Here is a 16,307-nt window from a genome sequence, read left to right as displayed (position 1 = left end):
CATAAAAGATGATTGGTTATTTTTGTTCAAAGGAGGAATGACCAAAACCAGGCAAACACCGTTTACTTGAGAAAGTCACAACCCCGAATTAATTCATTCCATAAATAAACTACTTATCTAAATACCCATTTACGTTTCAATTTTCTTCATTTCTCTTTTACGTCGACATGGATTCAGATGCTTCATATGACAAGAACAATGTCTTTCGGAAACTCAAGGCAAAGTCTGAAAACAAGGTTCATCATTATCCATATAATTTCTTATTATTTTTGTCTCTTTCTACTTCACATCCTTCTCTGCTTTTTCTTTTAGATGTGTTTCGATTGTAATGCAAAAAATCCAACTTGGGCATCCGTCACCTATGGGATCTTCCTCTGCATCGATTGTTCCGCTGCACATCGCAGTCTCGGTGTCCATGTCAGTTTTGTCAGGCAAGTTTAATATTTTTCCCTAGCTTCAGAATGCATCAAACACAACAAATAATGTACGTGGATTGTGATTTTTGTAGCTAATTAACAGACATACAACGTTAAAGGGAATTAAGAACATGGTGTATGTCAAGGTTTATGAACATTTGCATGTTTCAATTATTGCATTGTTGAATGAGTATGATTTGTGGAAGATGTATATATAGGATTAGGAGGATGATTGATGATGTTATATATGTTCTTGAGTTTGAAAAATCAGAACATTGATTATATGTTTGTTTTGTAGATCAACAAACTTAGACATGTGGAGTCGAGAGCAATTGAAAACCATGATCTTGGGAGGAAACAACCGTGCGCGAAATTTCTTTAAGCAGCATGGTTGGACTAATGGTGGTAAAGTAGAGGCCAAATATACATCAAGAGCTGCAGAGTTATATAGACAAATTCTTTCTAAGGAAGTAGCTAAAAGTATGACAGATAAGGAGGTAGATTCACCATCATCACCTACTGCTTCTCAGTTTGAACAAGTTGTTGAAGAACTTCCTCGAGTAAAGACTAATGAATCACCAAACGAAAATGCTTCACACACAACAATTTCTAATACTGTCAGAAAACCTATTTCTGCTAAAAAAACAAAAAAAGCTGTGGGACTTGGTGCTAGAAAGCTTACTAGAAAGGTATACTTTTATTTACATTTATATTTGAAGAAATATGTTGTGTTTGTTGGTTAACTATGATATGGATCTCACATCATTTGAAAATGCCTATGATATGCAGTCATGTGAGAATCTGTACGAGCAAAAACCAGAAGAACCACCAACCGCAGCAAAAAAGCATACACTTTCAGGGTCATCATCTACATCACGATTTGAGTATATAGAAAATGACCAATCATTTGATTTGAATTCTAAAGGTAAGGGTCGCTTAGCAAGGCATGTATCCTTACCAGAGTCATCAAGCGTCTTTGCAGACTTCTTAATGGATAGTGGTTCTCCAAAGGAATTTGGGTCAAATTCATCAAAAGACAAAGTAAGCCATTCTTAGAACACTTAACTTTTAGCTACAAAGAATATTTGGTTTTATCTATACTATAACTTTCTTTTATTACAAAACTTCCATGCATTACCATAAGTATTGTTGGTGTTGTTTGTTTAATCACATTCTACTTTTTTTCATGATGTACATTGTATATTACTAAGGTAAACCTTTTTGTAAGATTGGAAAACAACACCATCCACATTTTTTTTCCTATTTTAGTGTTTTTATTTTGTTTTAATCATATTAAAAAATATATTTACTTGTTTTAGTCTTATAAATATTTTATTATATTGAGTTAATTCCTTTAGAAGTATTTTAGATGGACAACAATTAATCTACTTTTTATTGTGATAAAAACAATAAAAAAATATGCTTTAGGCCTTGTTCACTTGAGTGAATTTTAGAGAGAGTAATTTAGTGAATTTGAGAGAATTTGAAGGTAATTTTTTTTTTCTGTTTATTTGAGTAAATTTGAAAGTAAACGAGAGTGAATTTGGAAGTAAAGTTTGTAAAAATTAGTGTAAAATTTAATTTATGTGACAAATTAAAAAGATTTACTTCAAAAAAATCTATTCAAAAAAACAATAAAAAAAATTATTTTCAAATCCTCTCAAATACTCTCTCCCAAATCCGCTCAAATGAAGAAAGCCTTAAAGAGATTATAAAACAAAATGGAGAAAGATTTACAAAATAAATTGTATACTAACCAAAAGTTAAAAATTGATAAAAAAAAATGACCATATCATATGAACAAAACCCTATTAAAAACATAATATTTTTTCTTTGGAATCTATAATTTTGTTTGGACATCAAAAATTAACATTTGCCTCAAATATTATGACTTTGAAGGAAATTACACTCTTCAATGTCCATAAACACATTATACTTCTTCTATAGACATTTAGTAATTTTTGTGGACTCTTAATTTCATTCAATTTAGGACAAAAAAACCATATTGAATTTTAGTAACTAAACTACTTTATGTTTATAACCCATAGACACCAAACATAATTTTTGTATAATTATCTCAGTTAACCTCAAACAACCATGATTAATCATCTATATATAACATATGTATATGTTTTGGGGTTATTTTCATTTTAATTCGGTTCTTATTTTTTGTCTTTGATCACCACCCTTACTAGATTGAGGAGTCCAACGAAGCAAGAAGGAAATTCTCAAATGCTAAATCAATTTCTTCCTCTCAATTTTTTGGAGATCAAAACAAAGATGCAAATGATTCAAAAGTTATCCTCTCAAAATTTTCAGTAAGTGTTCTTATTATAATAAATGTTTGAAACATGGTTTGAAATTATACAATTTGTTAGAAAATTTAAATGTGAGTTTATGTTTATACTTAATAAAAATGAAAATAAAAAATAAAAAAAAACTTACAAAATGTTTTTTTTTTTAAGTTTTAGATAAAAATTTATATCAATTATGTGTAAATTTGGTTCATCTTTCATTGTTTTAAAATGTATTTACTGTATCTCTTTCAAAAGATTCATCACAATTTAGATAAATCATGGATGAATTGAACAAAAGTAGATATTTTTTTTTTTCATTTCTTTCACCTTTTAAATGCCATAATGCCTACTAACATTTGTTTTAATGTGATAAAAGTTATTTATACAAATTTATTCTAAAGCTTAAATTAGCCTAAAAAAATTAGTCTTATGTTAGTTATAAAACATTTGTGTTATTTTCATGGCATGCATGTAGACATTGTAATCACAAGGTTGTAGCAATTGAAAACCATTGTTATGATAAATAATTTAACACAAGCTAAATATGAATAATCTTCGCAAAATTTTCTTACTTTTTATTGTTATAATTTTCTCGTAAAATCCTGTTTATCGTTGGAAAGTTTGTTGATGTTTTGTTAATTAGCTACACTAATTTTTGTTGTTATCTATATTAGCACTATGACATTAACATTACACATTTTAAAAATTAGAAATTAAAATCTCCTAAGTCTAAATTTTGGTGTTTGACAGTGATGATTCTCTTGTATTTTCAGGATTCAACTTCCATTTCTAGTGCCGATCTTTTTGGTAACTCTTCCAATGTTGATGTTGATGCTAATGACCTCCTTAATAGACTATCTTTCCGTGTATGTTTTTGGATTTATAAATTTTATTATTCATCTTTATTATCATGATTTTTTTTATTTTAATTATATTCACACTTTAAAATTTATTAATAATTTATTATTATATGAAAATTTACTAAAAAAATTAAAATAAAAATGCAAATTTTGGTGTCACTGTGTTTCTTATGTCCTTCACATCACATATTTCTGTTCTTATTGTGGTGTTTTGTAGGCTTATGAAGACATTTCTTCTCTCAGAAATATGGCAGGTGAGACTGGGAAGAAACTCAGTTTCTTGGCTTCCAATCTGATAACAGATATTCAGGATAGAACAATTTAAGAATATAAGCTTTTTATATAAAATAATTATGTAATTGACAGCCACCTGTAAATGTAATTATAGTACAACATATAACAATTAAATATTTTTTAACAAGGGTTTCACGTCACTAATAAAAAATTATTTTCAACACAAACTGAAATGCCATCTTCTGAATTTTTTTAATATGATACAAAACAAAGTGCTAATTAATTAGTATCTCAAAAGATGAGTAACAAGTTATAATGGATAACTTTACCATTTTCCTTATTAGTTACTTAAATGTTTTGTTTTTATTTTGTTAACTAGACTCTTTTTCTTTTTTTTCGTAGCTTTTACTTTAGTTAAGTATGCATTTGATACGTTACTTTCACAACTAGTCAGCCCGTTTTCATGATTTTCATATAAAAAGATAAAATACACTCATTTCACAATTTAAAATAACAAATCTTAATTATATATGTGTTACTTTTTATTTCATTTAAAAGTTATAATATATTATATTATTAACAAAAAGTGTCAAATGTATGTATTTTTATTCAGATTATCAAAGTATCTTTTCCTTTTACGAAAAATGATATTTTCATCCATGTAAAATTATGTTACAAATTCTGATAAACTTTTAATATATAAGTTGGGTGGTAATATTTTAACTCCCATTAAATATTAAATATTAGTTCTATAACTTAAAACATAATATTTTAATGGTTTAATTATTTTCTTTATCTTTAATTTGGATGTAGTGTGTCAAGTTTGTTTATCCTTTAAAAAAAAAATAATTTTGTCCAAACATGATTTAAAAGTTTTATTTTGTCCAAAAGTTATTTAAAAGTTTCAATTTTGTTCAAACGTGATAAATTTTGTCTTAATTAAGTTCCTCCCATTAAATACACCGAAACGACATTAACTTTTTTTTTCTCTCCTGTTCATATGTGCATCATAGCAATTCTTTATCAGTACTATTATGATAACTTGAGTTTGATTGAGAAATCATGTAAAAGATAAAACCTCACATGTCTCTTTTAGCAAGTAAATTATGCTTTTTACTTGTGAATAACAAGATTAGAATAAATACTCACAAAAGTGGAAAGAAAAAAAGAAAGTTGTTAATCGAAATAGCCAAAAGTTTAAAATACAATAGATTTTTTATTTTATTTTTTTAATATTTGTGTATATCAACTAAAGGGCACCTCATATATAATAAATAATAGAATAAAAACACCAGAATTTATTTTGAAAACAAAAATAAATAAATACATAATTATGACCACAAAAGCCAAACCATTGAAAAAAGTTAAATAATAAATTGAAAAAAAATATGTTGTTTCATTCCCTCCCCCCTCGACTAAAAAGTTTCTCCCCTTCTAGAGCCCTAGGTATTCGACTATGCGAGCCCTACCTTGCTGAATCTATCATTCTCCCTCACTCACTGCAACCATGATTCTCTATGTCTGATTGTGTTGACACTCATTGTTGTGTTGTCAACCCATCGTTCTCCCTCGTCGAGCCTTGTTCTCCCTCGTCGAGGCTTCTTGTTCTCCCATCAAACTGTCTTTTTGTGCAGCTGAAGGACCATTGTCCCTCATTGGACCTGTAGTGTCGCATTGGAGCTGTCGTTTTCCCTCAGTCGAACCGAAGTTGTGGCCGTACTGGAACCTCTGTCGAACCCTAACTCGAAGTCTCCTCTGTCGAACGCAGTGAAAGCCTCCTCTACCGAACGCACTGAAGGTCTTCGAAGCATTTTCTCTAAATGGGGTAGTGCGTCATTGCCAGAACAATCTCCTTCAGCAAACACTGTCGTTCGGCCTCCGTGGTTTGCTGAGACCTTCATCTGGTAAGTAATATAAACTTCCTTCATTTTCATAGTATATATAATGTTACATTGACCGATTATTGTACTTTATTCTTTGGGCTTATGTTTGGGCTTATATCTTGATGTTGTATAGCTATTATTAATGATGTAAGTTGTTGTCTTAATTACTTTAAGAGTTTTAGATGAATCATTTATTATAAAAGACATGGGAACTGCTAAAAAGATTTTTGGTATAAGTATCACTCATGATAGAATAGATAAAAAACTTTGGCTATCATAGGAGCACTACACTTAAAAGGTGATGTAGATATTCAAAATGGAAAATTCTAAAGTTATAAGTACTCCTCTTGTTTCTCATTTTAAATTGAGTGTTAAACAAAGTCCTTCAAATGAAGTTGAGAAGATAAATATGAGCAAAATTCCTTATTCTTTTACAGTGGATAGTTTTATGTATGCAATGGTATGTACAAGACCTGATATTTCACATGTTGTTGGTACAGTAGATTTTTGCCAAATCCAAGTAAAGAGCATTGGAATGTTGTGAAATAGATTTTGATGTATCTTCGTGGTACTAGTGGTTTGAGGCTTTGTTTTGGAGGTAATAAGCCTACTTTGGTGAGCTACTCAAATTCAGATATGGTTGGAGATATTGATTGCAGAAAGTCCACTTCAGGCTATTTGGTTCAATTTGTAGGAGAATTGTGGCTTGACAATCAAAGTTGTAAAACTGTGTAGCGTTGTCTGCTACTGAGGTAGAATTCATTGCACTTACTGAAGCATGTAAGGAGTTGTTATGGGTGAAGAAATTATTGCAAGAGTTTGATTTTTTTAAAGGTAAATACTTGTGTTGTGACAATCAAAGTGTTATCCATCTTGGTAAGAATCTAACTTTTCATTCTAAATCCAAACATATCGATGTGAGGTATCATTTGATACGTGATGTTTTAGATGCTAAGTTGTTGGAGTTAGCCAAAGTTCGTATAAATGGTAATGGTACTGATGTGATGATCAAGGCATTGCCAAGAGGAAAGTTTGAAGCTTGTTGTGAGATTGCTGATTTGACAAATATCTTCGTATAGTTGTGAGGGAGGGATTTGTTGGGTTATTGGGCTCCCTTCCTATGTGGAAAACAGGCCCAAATAATGTAGACCATCATGTTTCACTTTATTTTAGAGAAGATTCAAATTAATATGGAGTAGAAGAGTCATTTGAAGAGAAAGAAAAACCATGTGAGAGAAATAGGAAGAGATAAAGTCTTTCCCGCATAACACAAAGTTTGCACTGGTGTTTTGGTCGTTGTGAAGTTGTTCATCGTTGGATCAGGCTGATTTTTGGACAGTGAGTTCTAGACGCATGATTCTTCATTTTGACCGTTTGGATCGTCAATCAAAATTCTGTTTTAGGAGAAAACAACTTCACATAAAATGTTTTGGAGAATTTTCATTTTCTTTATTTTTATTTTTTAAATATTTATGTTTGGTTAGTTTGACTGATTCAAAACACCTTTTGATGTTTTTATTTGTATCCTATTATTGATTATAGTGATTTTTTCTTTCATCTGGACTACTCATGATTTTTATCATTAAAGAGTTTTCATGTTTTAAATTATTGGAATGTTTGCTTTGGATTTTTTTTTTCTTTATTTGTTTTGATGGTAGATGCTCGCAAGAAGATAGATTGAGTTTCCACTATTGCTATTTGTTAAGATTTTATTGCTATTTTCTTTCATCTGGACTACTCATGATTTTTATCATTAAAGAGTTTTCATGTTTTAAATTATTGGAATGTTTGCTTTGGATTTTTTTTTCTTTATTTGTTTTGATGGTAGATGCTCGCAAGAAGATAGATTGAGTTTCCACTATTGCTATTTGTTAAGATTTTATTGTTTTTGTTTAATTTTTCCATCAAATTTAGATAATAACTAATTTGTATTTTACAGAAATATTTAGATAGTAACTACTTTTCCGTGTGAAACAGATAAATATTATCGTTTTTATTATTATAAAGTATTACGGCAAGAAACTATGACGCATGAAAGATATTTAGAATTTTGAGATTTATATAATAATATTTTTTTATTATCGTACACGTTTTCTTGTTACTATATAATTTAGATAATAATCAACTTTTCGGCCAGTGCGGCAATAAAAATAAAAAAATGATATTTAGTTAACAATTATTTTTTGTTTTCATTATGGTGATCTATTAATGCATGAAACTAGACTCATAAAAAACCATTTGATAACAAGATTTAGATAATAATGATCTATTTCTGTTATCAAAAAGCTTTCATTGCACACTACTGGATTATTGTAAAACAATCAAAATCACAATAGTTAATTATTCATGATTTTCTTTTTGGTACAGTAATTTTCTGATAACCAGTCAATGTATTTTATTAAATTATATTTGCTAGAAAATAAAAAATAAATATTATATATATATATATATGTATATATTTTAAAAAGCAATAGTACTTTTATTTTTTACTCAATCATTTATGTTTCAATCTTTAGAGTAAAAACACGAGGAATTAAAATATTTCTAAATGTTAAATAATTAATTGTTCAAGGTCCAATATTATTAACTCATTTGAACTTCCGCTTGTAATTTCTTTTTAATTTAAATTTTATTTTAGTAGGCAATAATTGTCATACTAATATTGAAAACTTTCTTGTGTATATAATAAAGATAAAAAATGTAAAATAACAATAATATTTATTACATTAAATAAAAAACAGTTAGCATTTTTTGTGTAATTTAATTTAACAAATGCATTTAATTTTATTTGACAACCTCCTTTGACAGATAATGATCATTAATTATAAATAAATATCTCCGAGGCTTGGGTTTGTATTAAGATTAAGAAGTTTTTTGGCACAAAACCAAACACCATACATACAGTATACGATATAGAGAGAGAGAGCATAGCCGCGATGTCACTTTCGCTAAAATGATTTTGGTGCCAAAATCTGAAAACATTGAACCCCTTTTCCCTCTCATTTCAAACGAATTTCACCTTCCCTCCTCTTCTTCTTCGTATCAAAACCCTAACCCCCAAACCCCGCTTTCCCAATTTGTTATCCTTTGATTTATAATCCAAATTCCCCCCAATTTTTTCCAGTTCAAAAGCCTCCACCTTCATTTTTAGTCATTGTTCAATTGTTAAACATCATTTAAACCCCAAACTTTTCAACCCTAACTTTACTCCGCCTCGCCAAATTCAATGTGTTTCTCACTCCCTTCACCCGCTAGGTCCGCAGAGGGGCCAATGGAGGATTCTCACGCTACTAATTTCGTTTCCGAAACTCTATGTCCCTCTGAATCGGTCGGCGATTGTCGCGATCATTCTGGTCGGTTATCGGCCGTCGGCGAATCTACTCTTCCGGTGGGTTACGGTGTTTGCGGCGAGGACTCTGCGCAAGAGAATTGTAATACGGACACGCAGTTCCGGCAGCTCAACAACGATTCGACTCTGCTGTTGACTTCTTGTTCACCCGTCTCGGCGGTGGCGCCGGAATCGTGGGTTACTACCCAAGGGACCTGGCTCTTAGATGAGAACGAGGGTTCAATGGGTGCAGAATCTGTCTATGCAATTGGGCCTTCTAACATGGTTGTGGTCGTTGTTTTCTCTGGCTTTATTTTTTCAATGGTTTTTTTCTCTTAATTTTTATACTGATGATATTGTGTTCCGTTTAACAGGGAGCAGGACTTTCGAATCTCGGCAATACGTGTTTTCTCAATGCTATACTGCAATGCTTTACACATACAGTGCCTCTAGTGCAGGGTATTCGTGCGTGTACTCATAATTTCCCTTGCGCTGGTGAGTTATGCTTGTTTGAATTTTAATTTTGGTGTTGTTTATACGTGTTTTGTTCTAGCGTGTTGGGTGATCTGTAGTATTGTTGAGGGACCTGTCAGTTACTGATGATCAGCTCTTTGTTCATTACTTTTGTGGTTGACTGCTTGAGTGGGTGGGTTATCTTTAGGATTGAAATTTCTAAAGCAGCGCCTTTACAGCTGTTTGCTCCTTGCTGTTGTGTGTATGGTTTGAGTATCTGTCTATTTCTCATGTATAGTTTCTGATTTTTGGGATTGGAAATTTCAGGTCATATGGATCGCTTTTGTGTTATATGCACTTTTCGTGACCAGGTTGAACGCTCTTTGTCCGCATGTGGGCGGACTCTCTCACCTTTGAGATTCGTGAACAATTTGAGTTGTATCCTTCTTTTATGACTTCCATGATGATTGTTTAACTAGCTCGCAGTCTAATGTGGATCTGTGCCCACTCACTTGGCCGGAAGAATTAAGGATTGTCACTAGTAGTAACTTTTGCATGATTAGCTTGTGAAATATAACTTTTGAACACTGCAAGATTGATTTATTTTTCACTTATGACTGTTGTAATCCATAACTATCATCATTACAGTTTTTTCTTCTGGATTTAGAAGATATCAGCAGGAGGATGCCCATGAATTCATGCAGTGTGCTTTAGATAAACTGGAAAGGCGTTTCCTAGATTTGAAGAAGACTGATTTAAATTTTGAAGATGATAATCTTGTACAGAAAGTATTTGGTGGTCGTCTCATTAGCAAAGTATGACAGTGAAGTACATTGTTAAACACTTTGGGTTTTGGCTCCTTTATTTGTCTTGTGTACGCATAGTTATCTTTTGTTGGAATTTTTGTTTTGGTTTTGATTAACAATGTTGTGTTTGCTAAATTGCTAATATTTATCTGTTTATTGTGTTTTAGCTTCAATGTTGTAGCTGTGGTTGCACTTCTGACACTTATGAGCCGTTAATTGACATGAGTTTAGAGATAGAAAGTGTAGATTCTCTTCCAAGTGCTCTGGAATCTTTTACTAAGGTGGAAAAGATTGACGCAAACTTTAGATGCGATAGCTGCAAGGAAGATGTGTCCATGGAGAAGCAGCTTATGTTGGATATGACACCATCAATTGCAGCATTTCATTTAAAAAGGTTTAAGACAGATGGGATTTTTGTTGAGAAGATTGATAAGCATATTGATTTCCCATTGGAGTTAGACTTGCAGCCTTACACCATTTCTAATCAAAACAATGATGTGAGTTGTGGTTTTATTGCCGAACTTACATTTACTAGATCTTTGCACGTGTTTAGTTTTTGAGTTGTTTTGTTTCCCTCATGAATTCGGTGTTCTGACTCATTTTTACGCTGATAGGTACTGATGAAATATGATTTATATGCCATTGTTGTGCATACTGGATTTTCTTCTACTTCAGGGCATTACTTCTGCTTTATTCGCTCTGGTCCAGACACATGGCACAAGTTGGATGATTCAATGGTATTATTGTTTCCCCTTTAGATGTTCGTAGATATTTTGTGTATGTGTTCGATGTTAAAATGTTAGTTCTTCCCAATGTTTCTTCATGGTACTAGATATTTCATTGGCCATTGTTATTAAATTAAAGAAATATATTTGAATTTTGTTTGATAGTTCATGCCTTTTGGTTTGACATATTCAGTATACAGTTTCCTATAGTTAAAAGTGATACTACCATAGATAGTTTAGTTTAGTTTAATATTACCTTGTTTCCTATATAAGCATGTGGAATTGCTATGATTGAACTATGTTAAGATTCTGTGTTCTATTCTCCCAACATTTAGTCTTCCGTAGCTTAAACAAGTTCGTTTCTTCTGAAGTTTCTTTTCATGTGGTTTGTGCTTTTGTAATTATTGTGTTGGTTGATGTTCATTCTAAAGTTAGAACATGTATCTGGGGTTTTTCTTCAGGTTACTGAGGTATCAGGAGACTCTGTACTGTCTCAGGAAGCATACATACTGTTTTATGCAAGACAGGGTACTCCATGGTTCTCTAGTATCATGGAATCTCGAAAGCAATGTTTGGATCCAAATATTTCAAGTACATCTCCTACGTCTGTTTTAGACGTTGGTGATGACATGTCTAAATCTAATCCCAGTTTAGTTCCAAGTACTGAAGAAGGTGGGGCTGGTGTATCCAAAGGATGTTCTGATCCTCCGTTTGATTATATTTGTCCAGACCAACTTGCTTTTTCTGAAACAAATGACACTAAAGATGCTACTCATGGCTGTGGACGATTTCTCTACGGGTCAAATCAGGAGAGCATTTCTTTCCATAGCAGCTCTAAAGATGTTGAAACCCAAAAGTTCAGAAACAGGGTGACCTTGGATGCTCGTTCCATGATTGATGGAAAATCTTATACTAAGAATGTTAGTGTTGATAATAACCATGATTGTGAGGAAGTTGTTGATTTTAGAGAGAGTGCCGGTGCTCCTTCACCATCTCCGCCTTCGCCTCCGCCCACCTCCCCTCTTGATGATGCTTCAGGTAGTGAATATAATTATGCTAATTGCCTTTTTTTTTTCAGCACTATTTCTATGTATGATTTGTTTGTTTAATAAGCTTGAGTTGGATTTGTCAGTTAAATTTCATATCTCACGTGATAAATCGAAGGAGAGTAAGCAGAGCCGTACAAGACCACTCCATCAGTGTAACGAGGATCTTCGACGACGAGAAGCTATGAAATATCTGAACAAGACTGGTTCAAGGAGAGCGGAACTTATGAAATATGTTCCAGATGGAGCTTCAAACAAGAGAAAAAAAGTGGATTCATTGCAGTGTAAGAAAACCACCTCTCTTGATCGCAAAAAATCAAACCAAACATCTGTCAGCCGCCCTGTGGCAGCTGGAATTTCACAGTGAATGGTCTTTTTGGTGTTTTGTTTATGTACTTGAATTGTTGTGGTGCGAAGCCTGAAGTAGTGATATATATGTTTAGACTTCTTAATATCACCACCGAATTGTATAGTTTCACACTCGAGAGAGAGTGGAAGGATGTACTGGTTATCCGTATATGTTCCCTTTCTGCACAGGTGTAACATGTAGCCAGTGAGGACAAGAATGTATAATAAATAGTAACATCGTAAATAAGATAATCTTGACGTTGATTATGTCTGTTGGTGATTAAATCCGGTCTAGAGATATGCATGAGTTAATAACATATAATTAACTTATATAACTCAGGGCAAAGTTCATGTTATAAATCAATTGAGATTTAATTAAAACTAAAATCTATTTTATAAGATGATATACGAAATTATACTATTCTGTGAGGCATGCTTAGCAGCTGAGTTCCTCTAAACAAAATCTTGGAACTCGAGTTTGTTATTCTTTTGTTATCTAATTATCTGATTCGTTGTTGTCATTATTTGGTTGTTACAGATGCTTAGGCTTCTTAATGTCTTGATTTCATCCCTAGACGCAAAGTCCCTGGCTTTTCTCAACAGGTGGAGCACTGGTCTCAAATTTATTTAATTTTTGTTTTTCTTTAATCTTTTTTGGGGCTAAATAAATTGTTTTCTTCTAACAAGCTAATGTTTAGCAAGCTTAAGCTCGAGGGTACGGTAAAATATCATCAAATGTTATCTCAGAGTATCTTATAGGATTTATTTTTCTTTTATACTTTAATTTAGTACAAGTTTTATAAACATATCTTATAATGTAAATATATATATTTTTATGATTATTTGTTTTTTTCACCTCCTTCACCTCCATTTGTTTGTCATAGGTCCAGCTTCCTGTGAGGGATAAGTTAGAAAAGAGGTTTTGGATGAGAGAAAATATTGATCTGTAAAATCGGAGATTTAGTAATACTAATGTCTTCATTGGATTTGAAAAATTGATTCTTACTTCATTAAATTTCTAAATTTCTGATGAAGATAGAACCGAATTTTTAAATCCAATAAAAATAGAATCCGTTTTTGAAATTCAATTATGTTTTCTGAATTTTAATTTAATTCTTTTAATGATAATTTAACCATAAAAAAAATATTGGAAAAGGGAAAGAGGGGTTGAGATGGAGAGAGAAAGTCAGTAAACGTGAAAGTGAGAGGGAGAAAGAGTGTTTTAAGTTTGGACAATGATATTTTGACAACACTTTTTGATAATTTATTTGACAATAGGACACGTGTCATCATTTTATTGGTCTATTTGAATTTATGTTTAAAAAATATTTAAAACAGACTTATCATAAGCTGTCACGTATCCGTTGTCAAAAAGTTATTAAAAAAGTGATGATAAAAAAAGTTTTTCCTTTTAAGTTTAGAAAGAATTTCGTCAAAGATTTTTTTAAATTTTTATAAATGTTTTTCACTTTTTAACCCTGACACCGTTGTCAATGCCTTTTGAAACCACCAATAGAAATGTTGTGGTTGGACTCATGCCAGGGCTTAGCATTCCACTTGTGTAATTTAGCCTACTTAAATATCATCGCTTTAATTAGCAATATCCACGTACTTTAATTTTGTATCTAAAACTAATGTTCATTACTTCCTTACCAAAATCCACTAATAATCACTATTATGATTCTGCCCCTATAAGACCAAATAAAATCGACTCATTAATTCTATGTTAAATGATGTATAAGGGATTTGACTTTTCTTACTACTCGGTAATCATGTTATTTTTTTTTAAAAAATAATATTTTGATACACATAATTTTTTTTATATTTATTTAATCTTTTCTTAATATTGTTTTAAAATATAAAAATTCATTTTATTCCTATAATATATGTTAAATAACTATAAATATATATCATGTTATTACTATTCTTGTTATTTGTAGAGCATAAGGTTGGAGCGATGACATGCGGTCATTTTCCTCACAGATAATATAATATTACTATTATTCACTCTCCTCTTAGTGATATCACCAATTATTGTATCTATTTTTTCTTCCTCTTCTCTCTTTTCCTGGATATCATCATATTTTTCTCCTTTGTTTTTATATAACTTTCTAGCTTACCACTCCAACTTATAATGGAATTAAATACTAAATGATCACTATAATCTGTTCTATATATTCGAATGTAGTTGGTATAATTTTCTTAATTAGTTAAAATATTTATGATGTATGTTTAACTCTACTTTTACTTAATATGTTAAATAATCATTTCCATATAACAAATAAATAAACATTCGTTATATTAGATGAGTAGGATATTATGTATAGTGTGATTTGGTGAAAGTTTAGAGATTTAATTAGTACCGACCAATCTTTTTTTGTAGTAATTGAAGGTGTTTGTTTGCACCAAGATGGAGCAGAAAGATATTTTCAAACTCAGCATATTTCTTCCATATAAATAGAAAAACAAGTACAAGAAGAAGAGAATAGTTTTACCATAACACAAATAATACTTTCACACGGATATTCATTTTTACATTCATGGGTCCCACTTTTTTAAAATTTGGAATAAAAATTTGCGTACATAAAAATCTTTAGTTTATTATTATTATTATTATTATTATTATTATTATTATTATTATAACATCATGCTTATTCTTTCCAAGGTTTCACTTCGATATCTATTGTGCTTTGTAGAAAAATTCTTAGGGAACATAGCCACCATGGCCCACGCCACTTCCACCACCTCCTCCGTAACCACCACCATGTGCTCCACCTGCCCCATACCCACCTCCTCCACCGGCGCCGCCACCATATCCACCTCCATGAGCTCCTCCATCACCATAACCTCCTCCACTCCCACCTCCACTTCCACCACCTCCTCCGTATCCAATGCCATGTTCCCCACCGGAACCATATCCTCCTCCACCTCCTTCACCTCCGCCATAACCACCACCATGCTCTCCACCATACCCTCCGCCTGCTCCACCTCCTTGGCCAGCCCCATATCCCCCACCATGCTCTCCGCCGGTACCATACCCTCCACCAGCTCCCCCTCCTTGACCACCCCCTGATCCACCACCGTGCTCTCCACCCGCACCGTATCCTCCACCCGCTCCTCCTCCTTGTCCACCACCATATCCACCTCCATGCTCTCCACCCGCACCATATCCTCCACCAGCTCCACCTCCTTGTCCACCACCACCACCATACCCTCCACCTGCTCCACCTCCACTTCCTTGACCACTACCACCATAACCACCACCATGTACTCCACCTTCACCGTATCCTCCACCTGTTCCCCCTCCACCTCCTTGACCACCCCCGTAACCGCCCCCTTGCTGTCCTCCTGCACCACCACCAGCTCCTCCACCCGTACCATATCCACCACCCTGTGCTCCTCCTGCACCATACCCACCCCCACCACCAGCACCACTTCCGCCACCTCCTCCATACCCAATGCCATGTTCCCCACCGGCTCCGTATCCTCCACCTGCTCCACCTCCTTGACCTCCACCATAACCACCACCATGCTCTCCCCCACCACCATAAGCCACACCGCCACCGCCACCACTTCCACCACCACCACCATATCCATGATCACCGCCATATCCTACTCCCCCACCCTGTCCTCCGCCACTACCACCTCCATACCCAACAACTCCATTCTCCCCACCATATCCACCGCCACCACCGGAGCCGCCACCTCCACCAGCACCATAACCACCAGCAATGCCAATGCCTAGACCATATCCAGTATCAAAGGTGAGAAGGGCCCTTCTAGCAGAACACAGACCCAGAGCGAACAGTAGTGAGAAAAGAAGAGTGGGAAATGTATGTATAGTAGCCATGGGATTGAAGTGAAGATGAAATCCCAGAAGCTAGGTTGGTTTAGAAGTGAGGAAGGTTGAA

General features: G+C 33.2%; 3 protein-coding genes across 4 annotated transcripts; 2 read left to right on the top strand and 1 right to left on the bottom strand.

Annotated features, from left to right (window-relative positions):
• The first annotated feature begins 167 nt into the window (after nucleotides 1-167).
• On the top strand, nucleotides 168-3,898 carry LOC106776748 (probable ADP-ribosylation factor GTPase-activating protein AGD8). Its single transcript, XM_014664218.1, has 7 exons — nucleotides 168-236; nucleotides 313-431; nucleotides 715-1,105; nucleotides 1,206-1,457; nucleotides 2,612-2,734; nucleotides 3,487-3,579; nucleotides 3,791-3,898. Exons 1-7 carry the CDS (start codon nucleotides 168-170, stop codon nucleotides 3,896-3,898), a joined length of 1,155 nt encoding a protein of 384 aa, XP_014519704.1.
• A 4,691-nt stretch (nucleotides 3,899-8,589) lies between these two features.
• On the top strand, nucleotides 8,590-13,255 carry LOC106777970 (ubiquitin carboxyl-terminal hydrolase 21). Of its 2 annotated transcripts, XM_014665817.2 has the most exons (9): nucleotides 8,590-9,303; nucleotides 9,393-9,513; nucleotides 9,799-9,909; nucleotides 10,120-10,286; nucleotides 10,445-10,774; nucleotides 10,892-11,014; nucleotides 11,464-12,040; nucleotides 12,135-12,332; nucleotides 12,935-13,255. In XM_014665817.2, the coding sequence occupies exons 1-9, from the start codon at nucleotides 8,917-8,919 to the stop codon at nucleotides 12,940-12,942; spliced, it is 2,022 nt and encodes a 673-aa protein (XP_014521303.1). In that variant the 5' UTR covers nucleotides 8,590-8,916; the 3' UTR covers nucleotides 12,943-13,255. The 2 variants fall into 2 exon arrangements, with proteins under 2 accessions (XP_014521303.1, XP_014521302.1); XM_014665816.2 differs by lacking the exon at nucleotides 12,935-13,255 and having other exon boundaries at nucleotides 12,135-12,681.
• A 1,565-nt stretch (nucleotides 13,256-14,820) lies between these two features.
• Nucleotides 14,821-16,307, bottom strand: LOC106777112 (glycine-rich cell wall structural protein 1.8-like). Its single transcript, XM_014664639.2, has one exon. The coding sequence runs from the start codon at nucleotides 16,244-16,246 to the stop codon at nucleotides 15,101-15,103; it is 1,146 nt and encodes a 381-aa protein (XP_014520125.1). The 5' UTR covers nucleotides 16,247-16,307; the 3' UTR covers nucleotides 14,821-15,100.

Source organism: Vigna radiata, chromosome 11, assembly GCF_000741045.1.
Source record: "Vigna radiata var. radiata cultivar VC1973A chromosome 11, Vradiata_ver6, whole genome shotgun sequence".
In the NCBI taxonomy this organism is placed as follows: domain Eukaryota; kingdom Viridiplantae; phylum Streptophyta; class Magnoliopsida; order Fabales; family Fabaceae; genus Vigna; species Vigna radiata.
Note: the sequence above shows the minus strand (reverse complement) of the source record. Positions and strands in the feature narration are given on the sequence as shown.